This window comes from Bombus vosnesenskii, unplaced genomic scaffold (assembly GCF_011952255.1).
Source record: "Bombus vosnesenskii isolate JDL3184/JDL3185 unplaced genomic scaffold, Bvos_JDL3184-5_v1.1 scf7180000013492, whole genome shotgun sequence".
Taxonomy (NCBI): domain Eukaryota; kingdom Metazoa; phylum Arthropoda; class Insecta; order Hymenoptera; family Apidae; genus Bombus; species Bombus vosnesenskii.
The window spans coordinates 188,371-204,398 of record NW_022883081.1 but is presented as its reverse complement, the minus strand read 5'-3'; the positions used below and the strand labels follow the sequence as shown (position 1 = coordinate 204,398).

At 37.2% G+C, this 16,028-nt stretch overlaps 2 protein-coding genes across 12 annotated transcripts in view; one reads left to right on the top strand and one right to left on the bottom strand.

Moving 5' to 3' along the window:
* LOC117238377 overlaps positions 1 to 16,028 on the top strand; it is a 68,951-nt gene that overhangs the window by 30,462 nt on the left and 22,461 nt on the right. For all 11 annotated transcript variants that reach the window (XM_033503232.1, XM_033503228.1, XM_033503231.1 and 8 more), the window contains one exon: positions 1,073 to 1,197. In XM_033503232.1, the coding sequence (XP_033359123.1) occupies positions 1,073 to 1,197 (125 nt within the window). The remainder of the gene's footprint in view (positions 1 to 1,072; positions 1,198 to 16,028) is intronic.
* LOC117238381 (mucin-5AC) lies at positions 2,468 to 6,467 on the bottom strand. The gene is made up of 3 exons (XM_033503246.1): positions 5,843 to 6,467; positions 4,462 to 4,933; positions 2,468 to 4,047 (listed from the first exon to the last, which is right to left on the bottom strand). The coding sequence occupies exons 1-3, from the start codon at positions 6,171 to 6,173 to the stop codon at positions 2,967 to 2,969; spliced, it is 1,884 nt and encodes a 627-aa protein (XP_033359137.1). The 5' UTR covers positions 6,174 to 6,467; the 3' UTR covers positions 2,468 to 2,966.

Sequence of the window (16,028 nt, the reverse complement as noted above, 5' to 3'; positions counted from 1 at the left end):
ATACGCAGAAGCAATTTAATCTTCACCCGTTTTTAAATCGTTTTTCAGATCGTAATTTCCACTCTTCGTTCATCAACTTTTACAATAAAATTTCTGACGATAAAAATTAATTTAATGGTATCCATCAATGGAATTATAATTCTCGGAAAATGAAAGAAAAGAAAAAGAATACAAATAAATCGCTGAAGCGGAATAGGAGGAGGAATAGAGAGGGTTTGAGTTGAATGGAGGATAGATAGGGGGAAATAGAAGGTGGTGGTAAAATGGAGGTTCGAGAGGGAAGGTAGGGTAGTTATTAGCAGATTGTAATGCTAATCAATGGTTACTGGTTAGTGGATTATGTTTGCGTAGGCATTCATCATCGAAATGGAGTCGATCGTTGAAAATCTGATTCCGAACCGCGTGAAGACCAGAATGTTTACTCCCCTCGTTCGTTTAGAAATGATGTACAGAGTGTTTTATTAACCCTGCAGTAATTGTATTCATACTGTATGGATGAATAATTCTCTCTATTTTTTTTTAATTGTATTGAGCTTTTTGAATTTTATTGGGCCATATACGTAAAATATTTTTTTTATATACCATCTTCTTTTTTTTTCTTAAATTCTTGCACAGACAAAGGGTTAATTCAATTCAATTTCAAGTTTGTTTCTCTTTAAATTACATTTACACGAACTATTTTCCCTATTAAGTAAATGTAGTTAATGGATAAAAAGTCTTTTTAACTGACTGTTCGTTTTATCGTTGTAAAATAAAATATTCTAGGTTTGTAACAGCAATGATTCAGGCTTCGCTGGATTAATGTGACGAATATACGTACAATACAAATAAGTACACATAACATTTAACATAACAAATATAAATAAAAAATATAAGATTTAATATAAATTATAGGCAGGAATATTGAAACTTTTAATAGGAATGTTTTAGAAAATTGTTGAAAAAGGTTTTATTAAATGAGTAGTGAATAACAACTAATAGATTTTTATCGTTGGATTTATTGTTATAAAATTGATAAGAACAGTACATTGTTAAATTTGAAAGATATTAAGGGGCAGAAATCACGTTGCAGGGAAGCAAACAACAGCGATGGTGGAAGCGTGGTAACCGCGAGCAGGATAAAAGAAAAGAAGAAAGATAGTCATGCCAACCCTATGGAAACCAGCGACGAGGAAGCCCAACCGATGGACACCATTGGTAAGTTTCGTTAAATATATCTTACCAGTTTGCTTTGCCCATCTTTCATGATATATCACTGCAACGTTATCACAAACATTTAAATGTTATTATCGTATTTAAATGTTTAAATTCGTGTGATTTGATTTTTGTCTATGTTTAATAAACATTTATATCGTTTTTCTTCATTTCTTATTTTCTAAATGACAGTTCTTGCATAAAAAGAAATTTCAATTCCTTTTTTCAATGAGAATTCAGAGATTTATGTGTTCTTGTTTCACAATTGAGAAAACTATATAAAGGCATCTATGTAGTACAAGTTAATTACATTGAAGAAATATCTTCTAGTTTTAGAATAGGTATCTATCAGTGTTTTACATTATATTCCTGTTGGTAATATGAAAGAAACTTCGAATTAATTTTCTACAATGTAATAAAAACTTGTATAATACATATAATTTTTATCTTTTTGAAAAATTCTGGACATAGTGCTGTAACGTATTTTCGTTTTAGATCAAATGACAGTACCTTTATTATACTTTCGAATTTATTGAACTAATTCAATATTCAAGATATTCTAATTCTAATAAAATTAAAATTGAGAATATTTTATTAATTTAAAAACACGATGGGATCTTACAAGCTCGAACGCGATAAGAGTGTTGAAATTTTGTCGAATGGGACAATTACAAATTTGAAGGACGTAATGACGATAAACACAGAATTGTTAATAAACTCAAGTAGAACGAATGCAATAATCGTTTAAAAGAACTTCAATCTCTATATTAAAGAGTGTTATGCATATTATATGTATATTTTCATTTTCTAATATTTGATCATTTCTATTAAGTAATTAATTAATTAATGTAAGAAGTTAGTTTTTATTGGACTGTACAGATTTGAACCATACTGTCATATAGTGTAAATATTAGTATAATAATTAATAATACTTTCATTATTTAAATTTTGTAGTATGTCGTTGTTTTTTTAGTCATAATTCCAATGTAATTCATGGGTCAAAATTATTGAAATTTCAATGCTGGTCAATTGTCTCCTCTTTCACACATTATTATTTTTCATATTATAATTACACACATGTAGTACATTATAATGTAACTAATGCTTATAATATATGATTATACAATTTAACACATCAGCAGATAATTTTCAAATTATATAGTTTGACACATGAATATCGATTGAATATTGATAGAAAATTTATTTTATATGCAATCGTCGATATTTAGTTCAATTATATTTTATTATAATTATATTCATTATAATTGGTATACTTTTACATTTTAATATTTAATGGAACGTCGACTATCAATAATATCACCTATCTTTATGTATTTCCTTTATTTCCTTTATTTCCATTTGTTTAACATTATTTTCAATCTACTATCATAAAACAGAAGGAATCTAGTTTCCTATTTGACGAAATGTCAATTGCTAATGTATTAACATTATCTAACTGTATTCATCTAATTTCACTTTGATCTTTACTTAATTCAGCTTACTTCTACGGAACGCAAGTAATTTATTCTGTTATTTGACCAGTCCGCTTAAGCAATTTGTCATATGCTAAAATTATTTATCTTCATTTATTTTCGCTTAACGTTTCCACTATATCCAATTTACTTCTACAAGACACGAACATCTTGTTTTTCATTGAAATAGGTAAGTGTTTTTAATCAACTACGGGTTTATTGAAATTATCTTCGCTTCGATTTTCATTCATTTAACATCTCGTCCAATTCACCTCAACAAACCATAAATAACAGTCCAATTCATTGTCTGTCGTTATTCGTCGTTGAAGTAGTCGACTCTTGATCCTCGGTAGCTGTGCTATTAGCTTCGTCAGACTGCGTTCTCTCCTCCGTATTCGCATGGCACAATTTCCTGTGTTTATGTACAAAATAATAGCTCGGGAATTTGCATCCACAGATCTTACACGGATAATACTGAACATTTAAATCCAACAATCGAACTTCTCTTCTATTTCGAGCCTCTGTATCCTGTCTCTGTCTATTTCCAGTCGGATCGTTTGCTCTTGTCGGCAACAAATGCCTCTTGGTATGTTTTCTGTAACAATACTGCGACTTGAAAGTGTGCCTACAGTATCGGCAAGTGTAGCTTCCGCTGCTGTTGCTCGTATCCATTGCAGACTCGATTTGGTCGCAAGGAGTTCTAACAGCCGTTGGTCCTCCGTTTTCGTCATTTTCGCCGGAGGCGTTTTCTGCTTCAAAACACGGCCTCTGTAAACGCGGTTGTAGTACAGAACTAGACCCACACGAGGCTGTTGACGAGTAATTTTCATTCAACACTCGATGGAACTTGACTGGACCATCGCAACAAGCCACGTCGTAAACCACTGACAAAACACCCGAAGAACTATCGTTTGCCCTATTGGAACTGCGTCCTCTTCGTCTAGATCTTCCTCGATCGTCCTCGCTGATCGACGTTGATTCGATGTTCCTGTCACTGTTTCGAGGCATTGCCGTGTCTTCTACAGGTGTCAGAGGTGGAGATCGATGTTGTTGCTCGTTGTTGCTCGAATTTGGATGTTCGTAACGGCGTTCTTCCGTAGATTGACGCTGCTGTTCCGTTGTCTTTTTGCTTTGACACGGTGGTACCGAGGATTGAGAAGCGGAGGACGGCGTAGGTGAAATCGATTGACAAGGCGACGACGTTCGTGTCGATGTGGCAACGTTAGAGGTGGTGAAAGTGGTAAACGCAGCTGCTGCTGCTGCTGCCACAAAGGGCAAAGAATTGGAGGACACGTTCTCTGGTGATTTTGGTCTACAGTCCACTCGTAGGCTCCGATTTCGCTCGATCTTGAAGACTGATGATTTTGGCGATAAAACTTCTCTGTTGGCAGATGTTACGAAACATTAGGTTTCTTCATACCATGCAATGAAACATACCCGAACTATAATATGATTATTTTACAGTAAACTGCTTCTTCTATCATCTACTTATTACTTATTTATTGGAAGTTAATATTTCAGTTGGAAAGTTGGTACTACAATTGCTCGGAATAGCTGGACAATTACATCTTTAGTAAATCCAAGAAGTTGAAACGAAATTAGATATTCAGCATTGTCACACTTTTAGCACAATCTAAAGTCTACTAGTGAGAACGCGTTTGTAATATCAAATGATAATAAGATTTGTAATATGTCTGTCTCTGACACGAGATTCCAAATCTTCTAAAATGCAAAAAGGACTTCACATATTATTTATCTCGATATACGTTAAAATCAACAAAATCAACATCCAAACCTATAAGCCGTCGAGCTATGCGTTTCTTGAATGCTGGAGGTCGGGGCGACGGAAACGCCGAGTGGAACGGTCGATTGCATTAGCACCGACGGTTGCAGTTGAGGTAAATGTGGAATACCGATAGACGAGGGTACAGGTGCTGTTGGTGGATAAAGAGGCGCTGTCGGTGGCCAGCATATACTTGGATCTATCATCAACCTGTTTGGTATAGGTCTGAGTATATTTCCCGAGCCTGGCGTCGACGTGGATATGGAGGTCGACGTCAACGTCGACGTCGGGCCTGCTGGTACCGGTATCGGCGTTGGCAAAGGCGGCGGTGCCCTCAGCCTTAGTAAAGCAGCCCTGCATTGCTCCAGTGCCCCTGGCATGTGCAGCAAATGCGTGGCCAATAGCACGCTGTACACGTTATCCAACGTTACCTCCAACCTACCCGTATACATGTAGTTCAATAATGGCGCGAATGCTTCTCCACCTAGAAATTAGAATTTAAAACAAGAAAAAAAATATATAGCCGTTTTTTCATTTATTGCTATATGCAGTTGTTGAAATTTCTTGTTTATCTTTTTTACAGTTCGTCGATTCTTTCTGCGTTTAACTCGTAGCTTGTGCGTCGATGAGTTTTTCAGTAAACATTATAGGGAAATTAGAGCATTGGATTTTGATTATATATAGGTATACAGAGGGAATACTAGTTCAGAAAAACGAGCATTGTTCCGTTTGAAACAGATGTTTTATACTTCTGAGTACAAGCGGTCTTATGGAAATTCTTCTACTGACTGACACAAAAAGAAATCTGTAAAGAAACGACACCGTATTGTTGGAAAGCCGTATGTGGAAACAAAAGGAAAGGACAGAGGCAAGGTATTATTGTCGTAAATTTAATTTCTGCTTGAAAACGTACACGCTAGAAACGTTTGATAAACGTCAAATAAGGAATAACTAGAAAGATACCGAAAGAGAAATTTTTTATTGCAGTTATTTTCGTAAGCATTGGAAGGTTTAACGAAAATGCAAAGGCATTCTTATTTAGGAACATTCAGATTTTCCAAATTGTTAATGTTTAGTCTAAGGAAAGGTGACTTTGCGCGATGTTCTTTTCTTCAATTTTAAATGTATTAAAATCCATCAGAACTTTTTCCTAGGCGAGCTTACAAATAAATCGACGAGTTGGAGAACGGTACAAATTCAAAATTACAAATGTTTTCAAATATACCAACTAACATTAGCTTTGGCGTATCAGTAAAGCTATCGATCTCGCAGCCCCATTCCAGTTTAGACGCACAAATAAAACATTGTAGGAAATTTTAAATAATCGAAATAAAACCATATTGAACTCGTATCATTTTTCAACTCACCGACTCGAATAAATTACGATATTTACCAATGGACGAAACCGAGACAGACGTGACAGGCTGTCGTTGCGATGGTCCCGACAAATTGGTAGTAGTCACCGCGATTGCGGTGGTTGGCAAGTTAGTACAAGATGTAATATTCGTGTTAACACCTTGATTAGATGTCGTCGGTGTGCTAGTTAGCAAAGCTTTTAGATATCCGCTATGAGCGGCCAGAACACCTTTGTGAGCGACGAACTGATGCTCTCCTTCGTTTCCCACTCTGACCACTGTGTCAGGTGGCGATAAAGTTTCTTGAAGTCTTGAATAATTGTCTGGCGTAACGCTGTCACCGAACCAAGCTCTATATAAACTATACATCGTACGATTTCGACTATGTACCAACTAAATGATTTATTAATTGACGTATATAGACATTGTGCAGAATTATTGATCGACGATAAACTTTGGACAAATTCGTTTGGATAAAGTTGCTGGAATTAGGATGAATTCACATCGATAGTCGCACGAAGATTTATTTACTCCGGTATCTTGTTAAAAGTAACTTTCACTTGTAATTTTAAGGAGTCGAATTAATTTGAGTAACAACATCTTTTTAAAGATCTACGACCAATCCCTTCCGATTGAATTAATTTCGAAACTGTTCAGATTATCACATTTCTTTTCGATCTACCGATTCCTTCGCTTGACAAAGTCAAGCAGCCTTCTAATATTAATTAAAATCTTATTCCTGCGGTTCCTCGATTAATTTTCCAATAAAATCATTTTCAATCTGCAGTATTATTATATAAAACTGTGTTCTTCCAATTGCGCGGTGAATTTTCGAAGCGAATCCCACCGAAACAAATGTTCGAACTTGTCCAACTATGACACACGTTTCTTTCCAATTTCCCGATTCCACCCCTTTGGCGTTACTTGCTAGAACCGTAAATATCTTCAAATATTGTACAGATTCTCCCATTAATTGTCAAATCAATTTCTCAAACTTCTCCAACAATCACGTTCCTCCTCCGTTCCCAATTCCGCCTCATTTCCTCCACTCGTCGAACTTCCTGTCCTCTTATTTAAAACCTTATTTCTCCGACGAGTTCTCCGGTTGTACTCGAATCAATTATAAAAGCCAACTTCTCCGATTATCACTATCCGTTTTCATCCCCAAATTCTCCACGATCTTCCAGTTGTCAGAGTCATCAAACACTCTTTCGCTCTCGACTTATCAGCGAACGTACATTTCTAAGATGCCGAAGATTCACGACGACAAAGTACGACCGATAAATGGTATAATCGACGATTGAGAAGCGAATATAAACGCAAAGTCGAAGAGGTAACCGGCGTGCGTCGCGATTGCCCGTGATTTGAACGCCAGGTTTCCGTGACGTTGCGCCACCGTCGTAAACGTCCGTAATTCGGCTAGTTTTTCGACGAGGTTCTACCGCCCTTCGAGTTTCCTCCTCCAGACGGCTGGTATCAGCCAGTCCCTGTGCAGCCCACCCCATCCCCTAGCCAACGGAGAACCGCCCCCGACGAGTCGAGATTGGCGGCGCTGCCTCGATTACTGGCAGGGTTGCACGTGCGCCTGGTGTATTTACCATGTCGAAAATTGTACCAAGCATTTTTCTTCGTCTTCCCCTACCATATATCCTGCACTTCCACTTCCTCTTTCTTCTACCTCCTCTTTTACCTATCGGTGGCTACCTCGTGCTTCTTCCGTTTTAAACTTGTATTTTGGTACTCTGTCTTTCTTTATAGTTTCTCTTCTTGTTTTATCTTTCATTTCCCTCTATCGGCCACTTTCTTCCTGCTTTTGGTTATCGAGTTTCTAATGGCGAGTTAAGCGTAGTATTTCGAAATGTTGCTATCGATACCTATGGGTAGAGCGACATTTTAGTTCCAGAGGAAATATGTCGAAACGACGATGACTTCGAACGTGTTTGGATTCGGCACGCATCTAAAAATATTACGCGTTCTGGACACGTGTGTTATTTCGCAAACTACCATCGACCAGAGTTCCCTTGACGTTTGAATTCTTAACAGATACCTAAGTTCCCTATAGACCCCTAAATTTCTCACGAATAATCTAATCGTTAATTAAAACGTCAATTAATCAAAAACAAAGCGCGCTTCGTTATGTTACGCGTTTTTATATCCATTCACGAAACATTTTCATTCGATGAATCCAGTCTAAGATTTTTACGCGATATCGTCGTTAGTTTGTTGTTGCCGAAAGGAAGAAATGAAACGGAAGGGAATGACTATGGGAAGAAGGAGAAAAAATAGAAAGAGAGAGAATCAATCGCGGTCGCGATTCGACTGGCGCGAGACGTGGAAGCTCTGTTTTTTTATTCTTGTCATCCTCGTACTCGTGGGATGTGATCGACGTATCCCTACTCTCCGTTTCTCTGATAGTGTATCGCGTTCTGGCAAAAAGGACGAAAGAAAGCCGATTGGGTTGTTGAGTCAATTAGTCCTACGAATCATCGACGTGGTTATTTTTCCAAGTTAGAAGAGCTGGTCGGTGTTTTTTTACATTTTGAATCGTTGAATTGAATTATACGCTGCTAAAAATCGCCAGCATAAATAACTAGTTTAATTTCGGACTATACACTTTTTACAAGATTGATACGATATATCAAATTACTAACTGAAGTTACGATTCGAATAGAAACATCCAGCTCGCAGAAATATTACTTTGAACTAAGTTGCATTTCCCTTTCTGCATATTCATCGCGTATATCCGAACCTAAGGTTCTTTGCGTCCGCGCCTTCGAATAACATGAATTAAGCGCTTCAATTAGGGAATTGAAACAGAAGAAAGGAATTAAAGAAATTAAATTATAAGAAGTATGTGAAACCAAAGGAAGATGTGAAAGAAAATAATGAAGTTACACAAATTATGAAACGTTCAAAGAAACAAATAAAACAAGTTACTAAATCCAGTAAAGAAACCAACGAATCAGAAAACGGCCAAGCTATCAAGCTATCATGTCGAGCAAAAATGAAAGAGTTCCTCTCTTTGTCCAAAAAATTACCGAAACGTATCGCACGCGTAACACTCGTCGCTTAAAACGAGAATAGAAAACGCAAAAGACGCAAACACGGAAGAAAGGGAACACAGGATAAAAGACGAAACAAAGACTTTGATGACCACAGTTTGGCATGGTTGTTCGGTGATTAGAGTGCCTTTAGAGTCGAAAAGCGTAGATGAAGAGGAGCGTGTTCCTCCTCAAGAACGTTCTTTCCCGGATGCGTCTTTTGCCTGTCCTCCCCTTTCTTCCTTTCCCTTCTTCCCTCCTTCCTTTCTCTGTTTCACCCCTATCTCGTTTCCTCTATTCTGGCTGCTCTCTGATGTTTTTCATCAAATTAACTCGCGGCTACGAGTACTCTTTCTCCGCAGTGTTTGCATAATATCGTTTATAATTCAGGTTGCGCTGAAATTTCACTTTATTCCGCCTGGTGGCCCGTATACGTACAGGTCGCTCGTTTGCTCGCTCTCTTCGCTTTTTCGACCCTCGGCCACCCTTCTATATCGGTTCGAACTATCTTACTCTTTCTCTCTGTACACGGTGTCCCAGGGTTTTCTGGCACAAACCACTTGTCATTCCGATTTGAGGATTGAAAATTGGACGCAAAGAATGATACAAGAATGGCGCTGCTTCGTTCGGAAATCGCGCAATTCCTTCTAACAGACTTTTCGTTAAATCATTAACCTCGGATGTTCGTATTTTTATTTCTATCGCCGCTATTTTAGACATTTTGCTTGGTATTTTATGTATCGACGCTGAAACTATCGCGATGGTCAGAACGATCAATTCGTAATTTTTATTTGCACTTTTGGCAGTTCGAATGTCTGTGAGTAAAATGTAATTTCTTCTGTTCTAGGTATTATTAGATCCTTCTTATTTTTAATTCTTTCAGTTTTATATCTTTTTTATTTTTACCAATAGGAGTCAATGGATATATTGGGAAAAATTGGTGGTAAATTCTTTGAGACACCATGTGTATTTTCTTTCCTTTCGCCCTATCGCATTTTCGCGAACCGGAAAATTTGCGTTCCTTCGCCGTTCGAATAGAGAACGGTCTGTGTACGGAGAAGTGTACGTGCTTCCGGACACACATGAGAATATATCTTCATATCGTGGAAAGAGTTGTTTTGTTTCTTCCATCCCGGTATTTCGCATTTTTCCTCGTCTTCTGGAGGAAAATTAGGTTTGGTATCGAATCGATAACGTTGATCGAGCTTACTATAATTATTGGTCAAACGAAAATAAGGAACCATAATCAACGACATTCCTTTCTTACGAGTAAACAAAATTTCCGTTGTACAGGGCTAGAAAACTGAAAAATGAAAGAAAATGTGTTATTTCTATGTAGGTTGCCCACGCGATACAAATAAATTTTGATATTCTCCGTTAAAAAAAAACGAAGATATAAATTTAGTATTTCGCATTGATTTCTCACTTTATTCTATCTAGACAATTTTTGAACGTATAAATTATTTGAAAAAAGAAGAGAAACCATAAATGAGAAAATCGTATCAGCTCCGTTCCAAGAATGTTTGAATTCTCGAACTGATAATTCTTATAAATCTGTAATAATGGAGCATAATAATGTCACTAGAAAAGTACGTTGAATTATAGAAAGATTACTTTGATTAAATAGGTAATGTTTTCATGTTAGAAACTTTATTTGGGCCAGCGATGTTTCACTTATACCAGTCTATCTATGCAGTCACTCAGCAAAATTAAAACAAAACCAGAATTCTAAATACAAAGAGTTGGCGTAAATAACGGAAAATAAGGGAGGTATACAGAGCCATTGAAGTTAATCGTGGGTCATCGTAACAGGGTGGTGTGGAACAGCCGCGGTTCCAGGCAAGAATGCGTCGCCACCAATTCAGAATGGGACATGGCGATTACGCACATTTCCCAGGAGACCTGCAGCTTTAAACTGAAGTTAACAGACGCAAAGTTCCCCCTGTCCCTCCGTTTCCTCCTCCACGCCGTCCCTTTATCCCGTTGTATCCCGATCGAAGCAACAACCACTACTATAATCGTCGTTTACATAGCTATTAGTATCATTGTCGTCATCGTTGATAATAATACTACCGATTAACGTGATATCACCTGAATTGATTCTGTCGCTATATCGTCTCTAATTTATCGTCTCCTGTTTGTAAAATTGTTCGTTTTACAGGAATAATTCAAACATTAGTGCTATGGTAAAGAAACTTTCCAAGCTGTAGACACACGTAAATTTGTCAAAATTCTTTAATATTTTCCAAGTAGGAAAAATTTATTCTGATGGAACGATTACGCTCGACGAGCGGAATAATATTCACCCCGATATCATTGATGTCGTATGGTGCTCCAGTAATATATACAGTGATATCTAAATAGAAAAATATGTATGTACCTATAAATTCAGCTACGTAATCGTGGAAAGTTTCTTTTTCTTCGTACGTTGATCTGAATGATATCTTGCAGTAATATTCACGTCTCGTGTCTTAGAGCACGATTATGATAAAGAAAAACCACTATATCGTAGTAATATTTATTGTTCGCTGCTAAATATCTTTGTCCTTATCCATCGTATGATTTATATGATCGCAGCCGAACAGGAAATTTTAACTGTCCACCTTGCATTATTCCTTCTATGCAATTTTGGTCAGATCGGTTCAACGAATTTAGCCATCACACGCGTATGGTCTTTTTCGATATTTTCTCAATCACTTCAATCGTATTCCACGCTCCCTAGAAAACTCTTTGCATCTTTCCCGTGTTTCCACGAGCTGTTAGTTAAATTGTCGCCGGACTCCATGACAAAGTACATGAAACTGATCGCCGCTTCAATTGGCAGAATCGAAATTCACCGCGGTGGAAAGGAAGGAAATAGCTGTTCGGGCTCGCGCAACGTATAATCGGGAGCAGAAGTGTACACATTGGAGAGGTCGGTATCGCTCTCCCCGGATCCCAGGGAGACGAGAAAGAACGCTCTCGCGGTTTAATGCTCCAAGCTCGGTCGAGACAAGCTGAGCAAACACTTTTCGCGATATTACCAGGATCCGTACGGGCTTTCTGCAGCTTCTCTTCGCCGCTTTCGCCATCATTCTCTCTCTCTCTTTCTCTCTCTCTCTCTCCATCCCCTTTCTCTATGCCGAACACGTTCGTACTAACTTATTTTCTTTCTATTTCTCTCTTTCACTGTCTGTCCCTTGCAGATAGGCTATTTCGCTTGTAATGAAATAAATACTCACCTGCTCAGAAATCCACTTATTCTTCCTTTGCGTTTCATCGACCCGTATGGTGCGTTGGTTCTTGATTCAGTTGACCCTCTGTCTTTAATTTTAATGGCGTTGTATGTAATTGGCGAAGCGATCGAATTGAAGGTTTCGCGATGGGATTTGTGAAGTTTTTAGCGAGCTCTTCGAATAGGGGTTCCTTCTATAGGGTCTTGTTGTTTCAAGCTGTGGTTTAGGGATGTTGTCGACGTGGAAAGGGTTTAACGATAGATATTTATAAATAGAATTGGATGGTATGTATTGAATACATCGCGTTAAACATACAGTATAAAATCAAGTAATATAAGAACAGAGTATAATAGATAGAGTAATAGAGTAGTAAAAGAAGTAGTAGTATAAGAATAATTAAATCTTTGCAAGTACGATTGCCGATCTAATTATTAGATTTCCTCTTGCGTCCTACGATGAGAACGTATAACACGTAGCAATACCAACGCTTTTATTTCCATTGAAATATTAAACATTCGTCCGCTTCGCGATTCGATTGTTCTTATCCAAGATCCATAACAAGACCTGGATACGGTATTTAACTGTGAAGTAACATGATAATATAAATTTAATAATTCCAGCTATAATTAATTATACTTTTAATTCGGCAAATGATCATTGAACGCTGAAACGAATCAAACGAAGCTTGCCTACTGCGTTTAACATTTTCCCGACTTTTCGTTTAATACTCAACTGTAAAGCTGGTAGGATCGAATCAAATGAATCATCATCATCATCCCAATAAAAGATAATCATCTGTTACCGTGAATAAAAGGCCTATCTACCTTTTGAACATTCATTGGTCGTACACAGTGGACAGGGAAAAGTGTTGTTAGTGACGTCGCATAAACGAACTACCCTCGAATAAATGCGTTCCATCGTCTGCACAGGTAAATTTGTAATCGTAGCAGCCAGTTGCCACAGCAAATGGGTAGGAAAATTAAATGACCGTGGAAACGGTGATCTCGCGTCGGTGTAGCTAGTTACACTGGTTAGAGCTGACGCCAAGGGGTGGTAACATTTTGGTTTGAGAGAGCCGGAACCTCGTGGTGGTGGTAACTTCGTCGTTGGGCCGAAAGGCCGATGACGCGCGCGTGCGCGCACTCTTGGCGCGAGCTAATTAGCGTCTTGATTTACTTAATCCCAATTAATGCCTTTAGCTGCAGAGCAACACACAGCTGTCGTGTTCCTGTGTGCATTAGACGGTTGGTAAAGTGAGAGGAAGAGAAAGAGAGGGAGAAACAGAGAGAGAGAGAGGGAGAGAGCGAGGAGTGTGGTTGAATTCAACGCGAAAGCCATGGCCGCGTTTTCGTTGTGCAAATAATGGATTATCTACGTATGGATGGATACACATCGTGCACAGTTAATATAGCTTTCTGCGTGTGATCTAGTTGTCTGTAAGCGCATAAATATGTACGTATAGGAGTATGGTTCTGTGTGTAGAATGTTATTTAACCTGTTAATCGGAGAAGAGTTATTACTTGGATTAGTAATATTTCTTGGATGTATGTGGTAATTTGTTTATCCGAGGCTTGGCTATTTTTTCGTATGTTTTATTTCTATTAAAAATTAATTATATCGTATTTTCTTCGCTAATATTATCCATAAATGACGTAGCATTTGATATTTTTAAACGTAAATTTCAATAAGATAATATAATAAATATCTACTAGAATCATCAGGATTCTTCTTTTATTTTTCGTTAGAACGTTCGCCGCTCATCTATCGGTGAGATATTATCAAAAAATACAGACAAGTAATAGTCGTACGACTTTTTTGATTGGTAGTTCAAATTTAACTAACTACGTCGTGGCATATAGCACATGTGATGTATGGACAAAAGGACGAAATAAAATGGTTAATACGTATCTTTATTTTACTGGATTATTCCTATAAAATTATTCAATTTATGTATTCTCCGTTCATAATAGGTGAAAATGGTTGATCATACAGGTAATGCTGTTCCAGCTACGAATGGTCATTTCATCGTCGATACTATAATATCATGTGCCTCTCTATTTCTGCTGTTCGATTAACACATATTACTTACACGACTAGATCTCATTTGGACCAGAATCAATCGGTTTTCCAGAATAAGTAATCGCGACGATCTCTCCCGTATTTATTCGACCTGTTTCTCCATTTGTCATCGTGATCATCGAGCGCAGCCAGTTCTCTGTGAAAAAGCTTACAGTCAAATCTCATAAGTTTCTCTAATAATTCGATCGAATTAACGCATAATTGTCGATCACGAGTTATATATGAATTTATTTTAATCAATCACGTTTCAATATTTTCATACTAATTTCAGTAAGATCAGAGATTGAAGCTCGTCGTTAGATTTAGATATTACGCCGAGGGAATTTCATTTTCTATAACAAAGGAAATTGTCAATCGTTCTTGTTATCTTTTTTATTTTCATATCATACATTCGATCAAAGTAATTCCGATTTTATAACTTTCTTTGATAACGATTACCTAGAAAAGTCGAATCGCGGATATAAAATAACTGTGAAACGAGGGATTTTAACGTGGTTCGAAAAACTGTTAAGTTTATTTATCTTTCTTGTAGTTCTCTATCTACAGGTTTATAATTTCGTTCGATAACAGTGTATTTCCTCGCATAAATTATTTCCATATTTCTCGCGAATATTTCTCGCAAATCAATTTGGCAAATACTAAAAGTTGATTAAAAGCCATTGAATTCATTGTATAATTACCGAATTAAAGGAATTAATCGAATAAAAAGGTAACTCTCCTCCCTTTACCGATCCTAACGAATTTTTGTTTACGAGAAGTTCTGCAAGAACAGCGTTTGTACGTCATTAAAACGTGCTGCACCGAACACACGTGGCCAAACACGGTAATCGAATCATTCGATGTACGCGCGTATATACATACGTGTATTTACTCACGGAACCCATCCCATAAAGTTCTTCAATTCGAAGATTTTATTCCGTTACCAAACCCTGCCCACGTTATAATTCATCGACTTTCATAACAGGAATAAAATAATCGACGTAGTAATTTCCATTATCGCGTTACGCTTTATACATTCACCGGATGTATCCGTTTCAACGAAAAATACAGTTAAAACCGGTGTCCCGGCATATTGGATTATAGAAAAATGAATTCTCGTTATTTCTCGTGATATTACGATTGATTTGACTCGATTGTGTTACGGTTGTATTATCACGTGTTTGACGATTCCTTGGTCCTCGTATTGGTTGAATCACGAAAAACCACCGCACATATTTGCTTTTAATCATTTTTGTCGGGCCGGACCGTTATGTAATCTCATAAATACGTAAATAAAAAAACGCGTCGTTTCGATGCCTCCAGCGAAACGTTGGGCGCAAACACAAGAGAAGAGAACCCTCTCTATCTACTCCCTTAACCCCTTTCGATTATTCGTTTTAATTTCTATACTTCTTCGCGATATGGATTTATTCGTCCGACATCTGGAATTAAAAAACAAAGAAGAGAGCAATCTTTTTTATTAGGAGGGAATATTTTTCAACTAGATGCTTCTCGAAGGAAAAGTTACAATATGTTTACGTAATAGATTTTCAGATATGTACCAAATATTTTATAGCCTTCAAAAGAGGATCTTATAGCCTTCAAAACGTTGCGTTTGATACGCGTCCCACTTAACTCTAGAACGATCGACAATTATGACGAAGCTATTTCTACCAAAACCAGCCAAACGGCTGGTCTTCAAAAAATACGTAATAATATATAATAGAATATATATTATAATACTAATAGAATATTATATAATAGAATATATTTAATATATATATTAATATATATGTCGGGTTAAGATCGGAATTTTGGGCGCGTGATAACTCTTCGCGTGGACTAGCCATCGTTTCACAAAGCCGAGATTATATGTACACGTATATACAAGACTATCACTAAGCTTAACA

Coding starts and splice junctions, on each gene's coding strand:
- LOC117238381 (XM_033503246.1), bottom strand. CDS start 6,173: ATGTATAGTTTATATAGAGCTTGGTTCGGTGACAGCGTTACGCCAGAC. Junction 4,934..5,842: donor TGTCTCGGTTTCGTCCATTG/GTAAATATCGTA, acceptor TCTAATTTCTAG/GTGGAGAAGCATTCGCGCCA. Junction 4,048..4,461: donor CATAGCTCGACGGCTTATAG/GTTTGGATGTTG, acceptor ATCTGCCAACAG/AGAAGTTTTATCGCCAAAAT.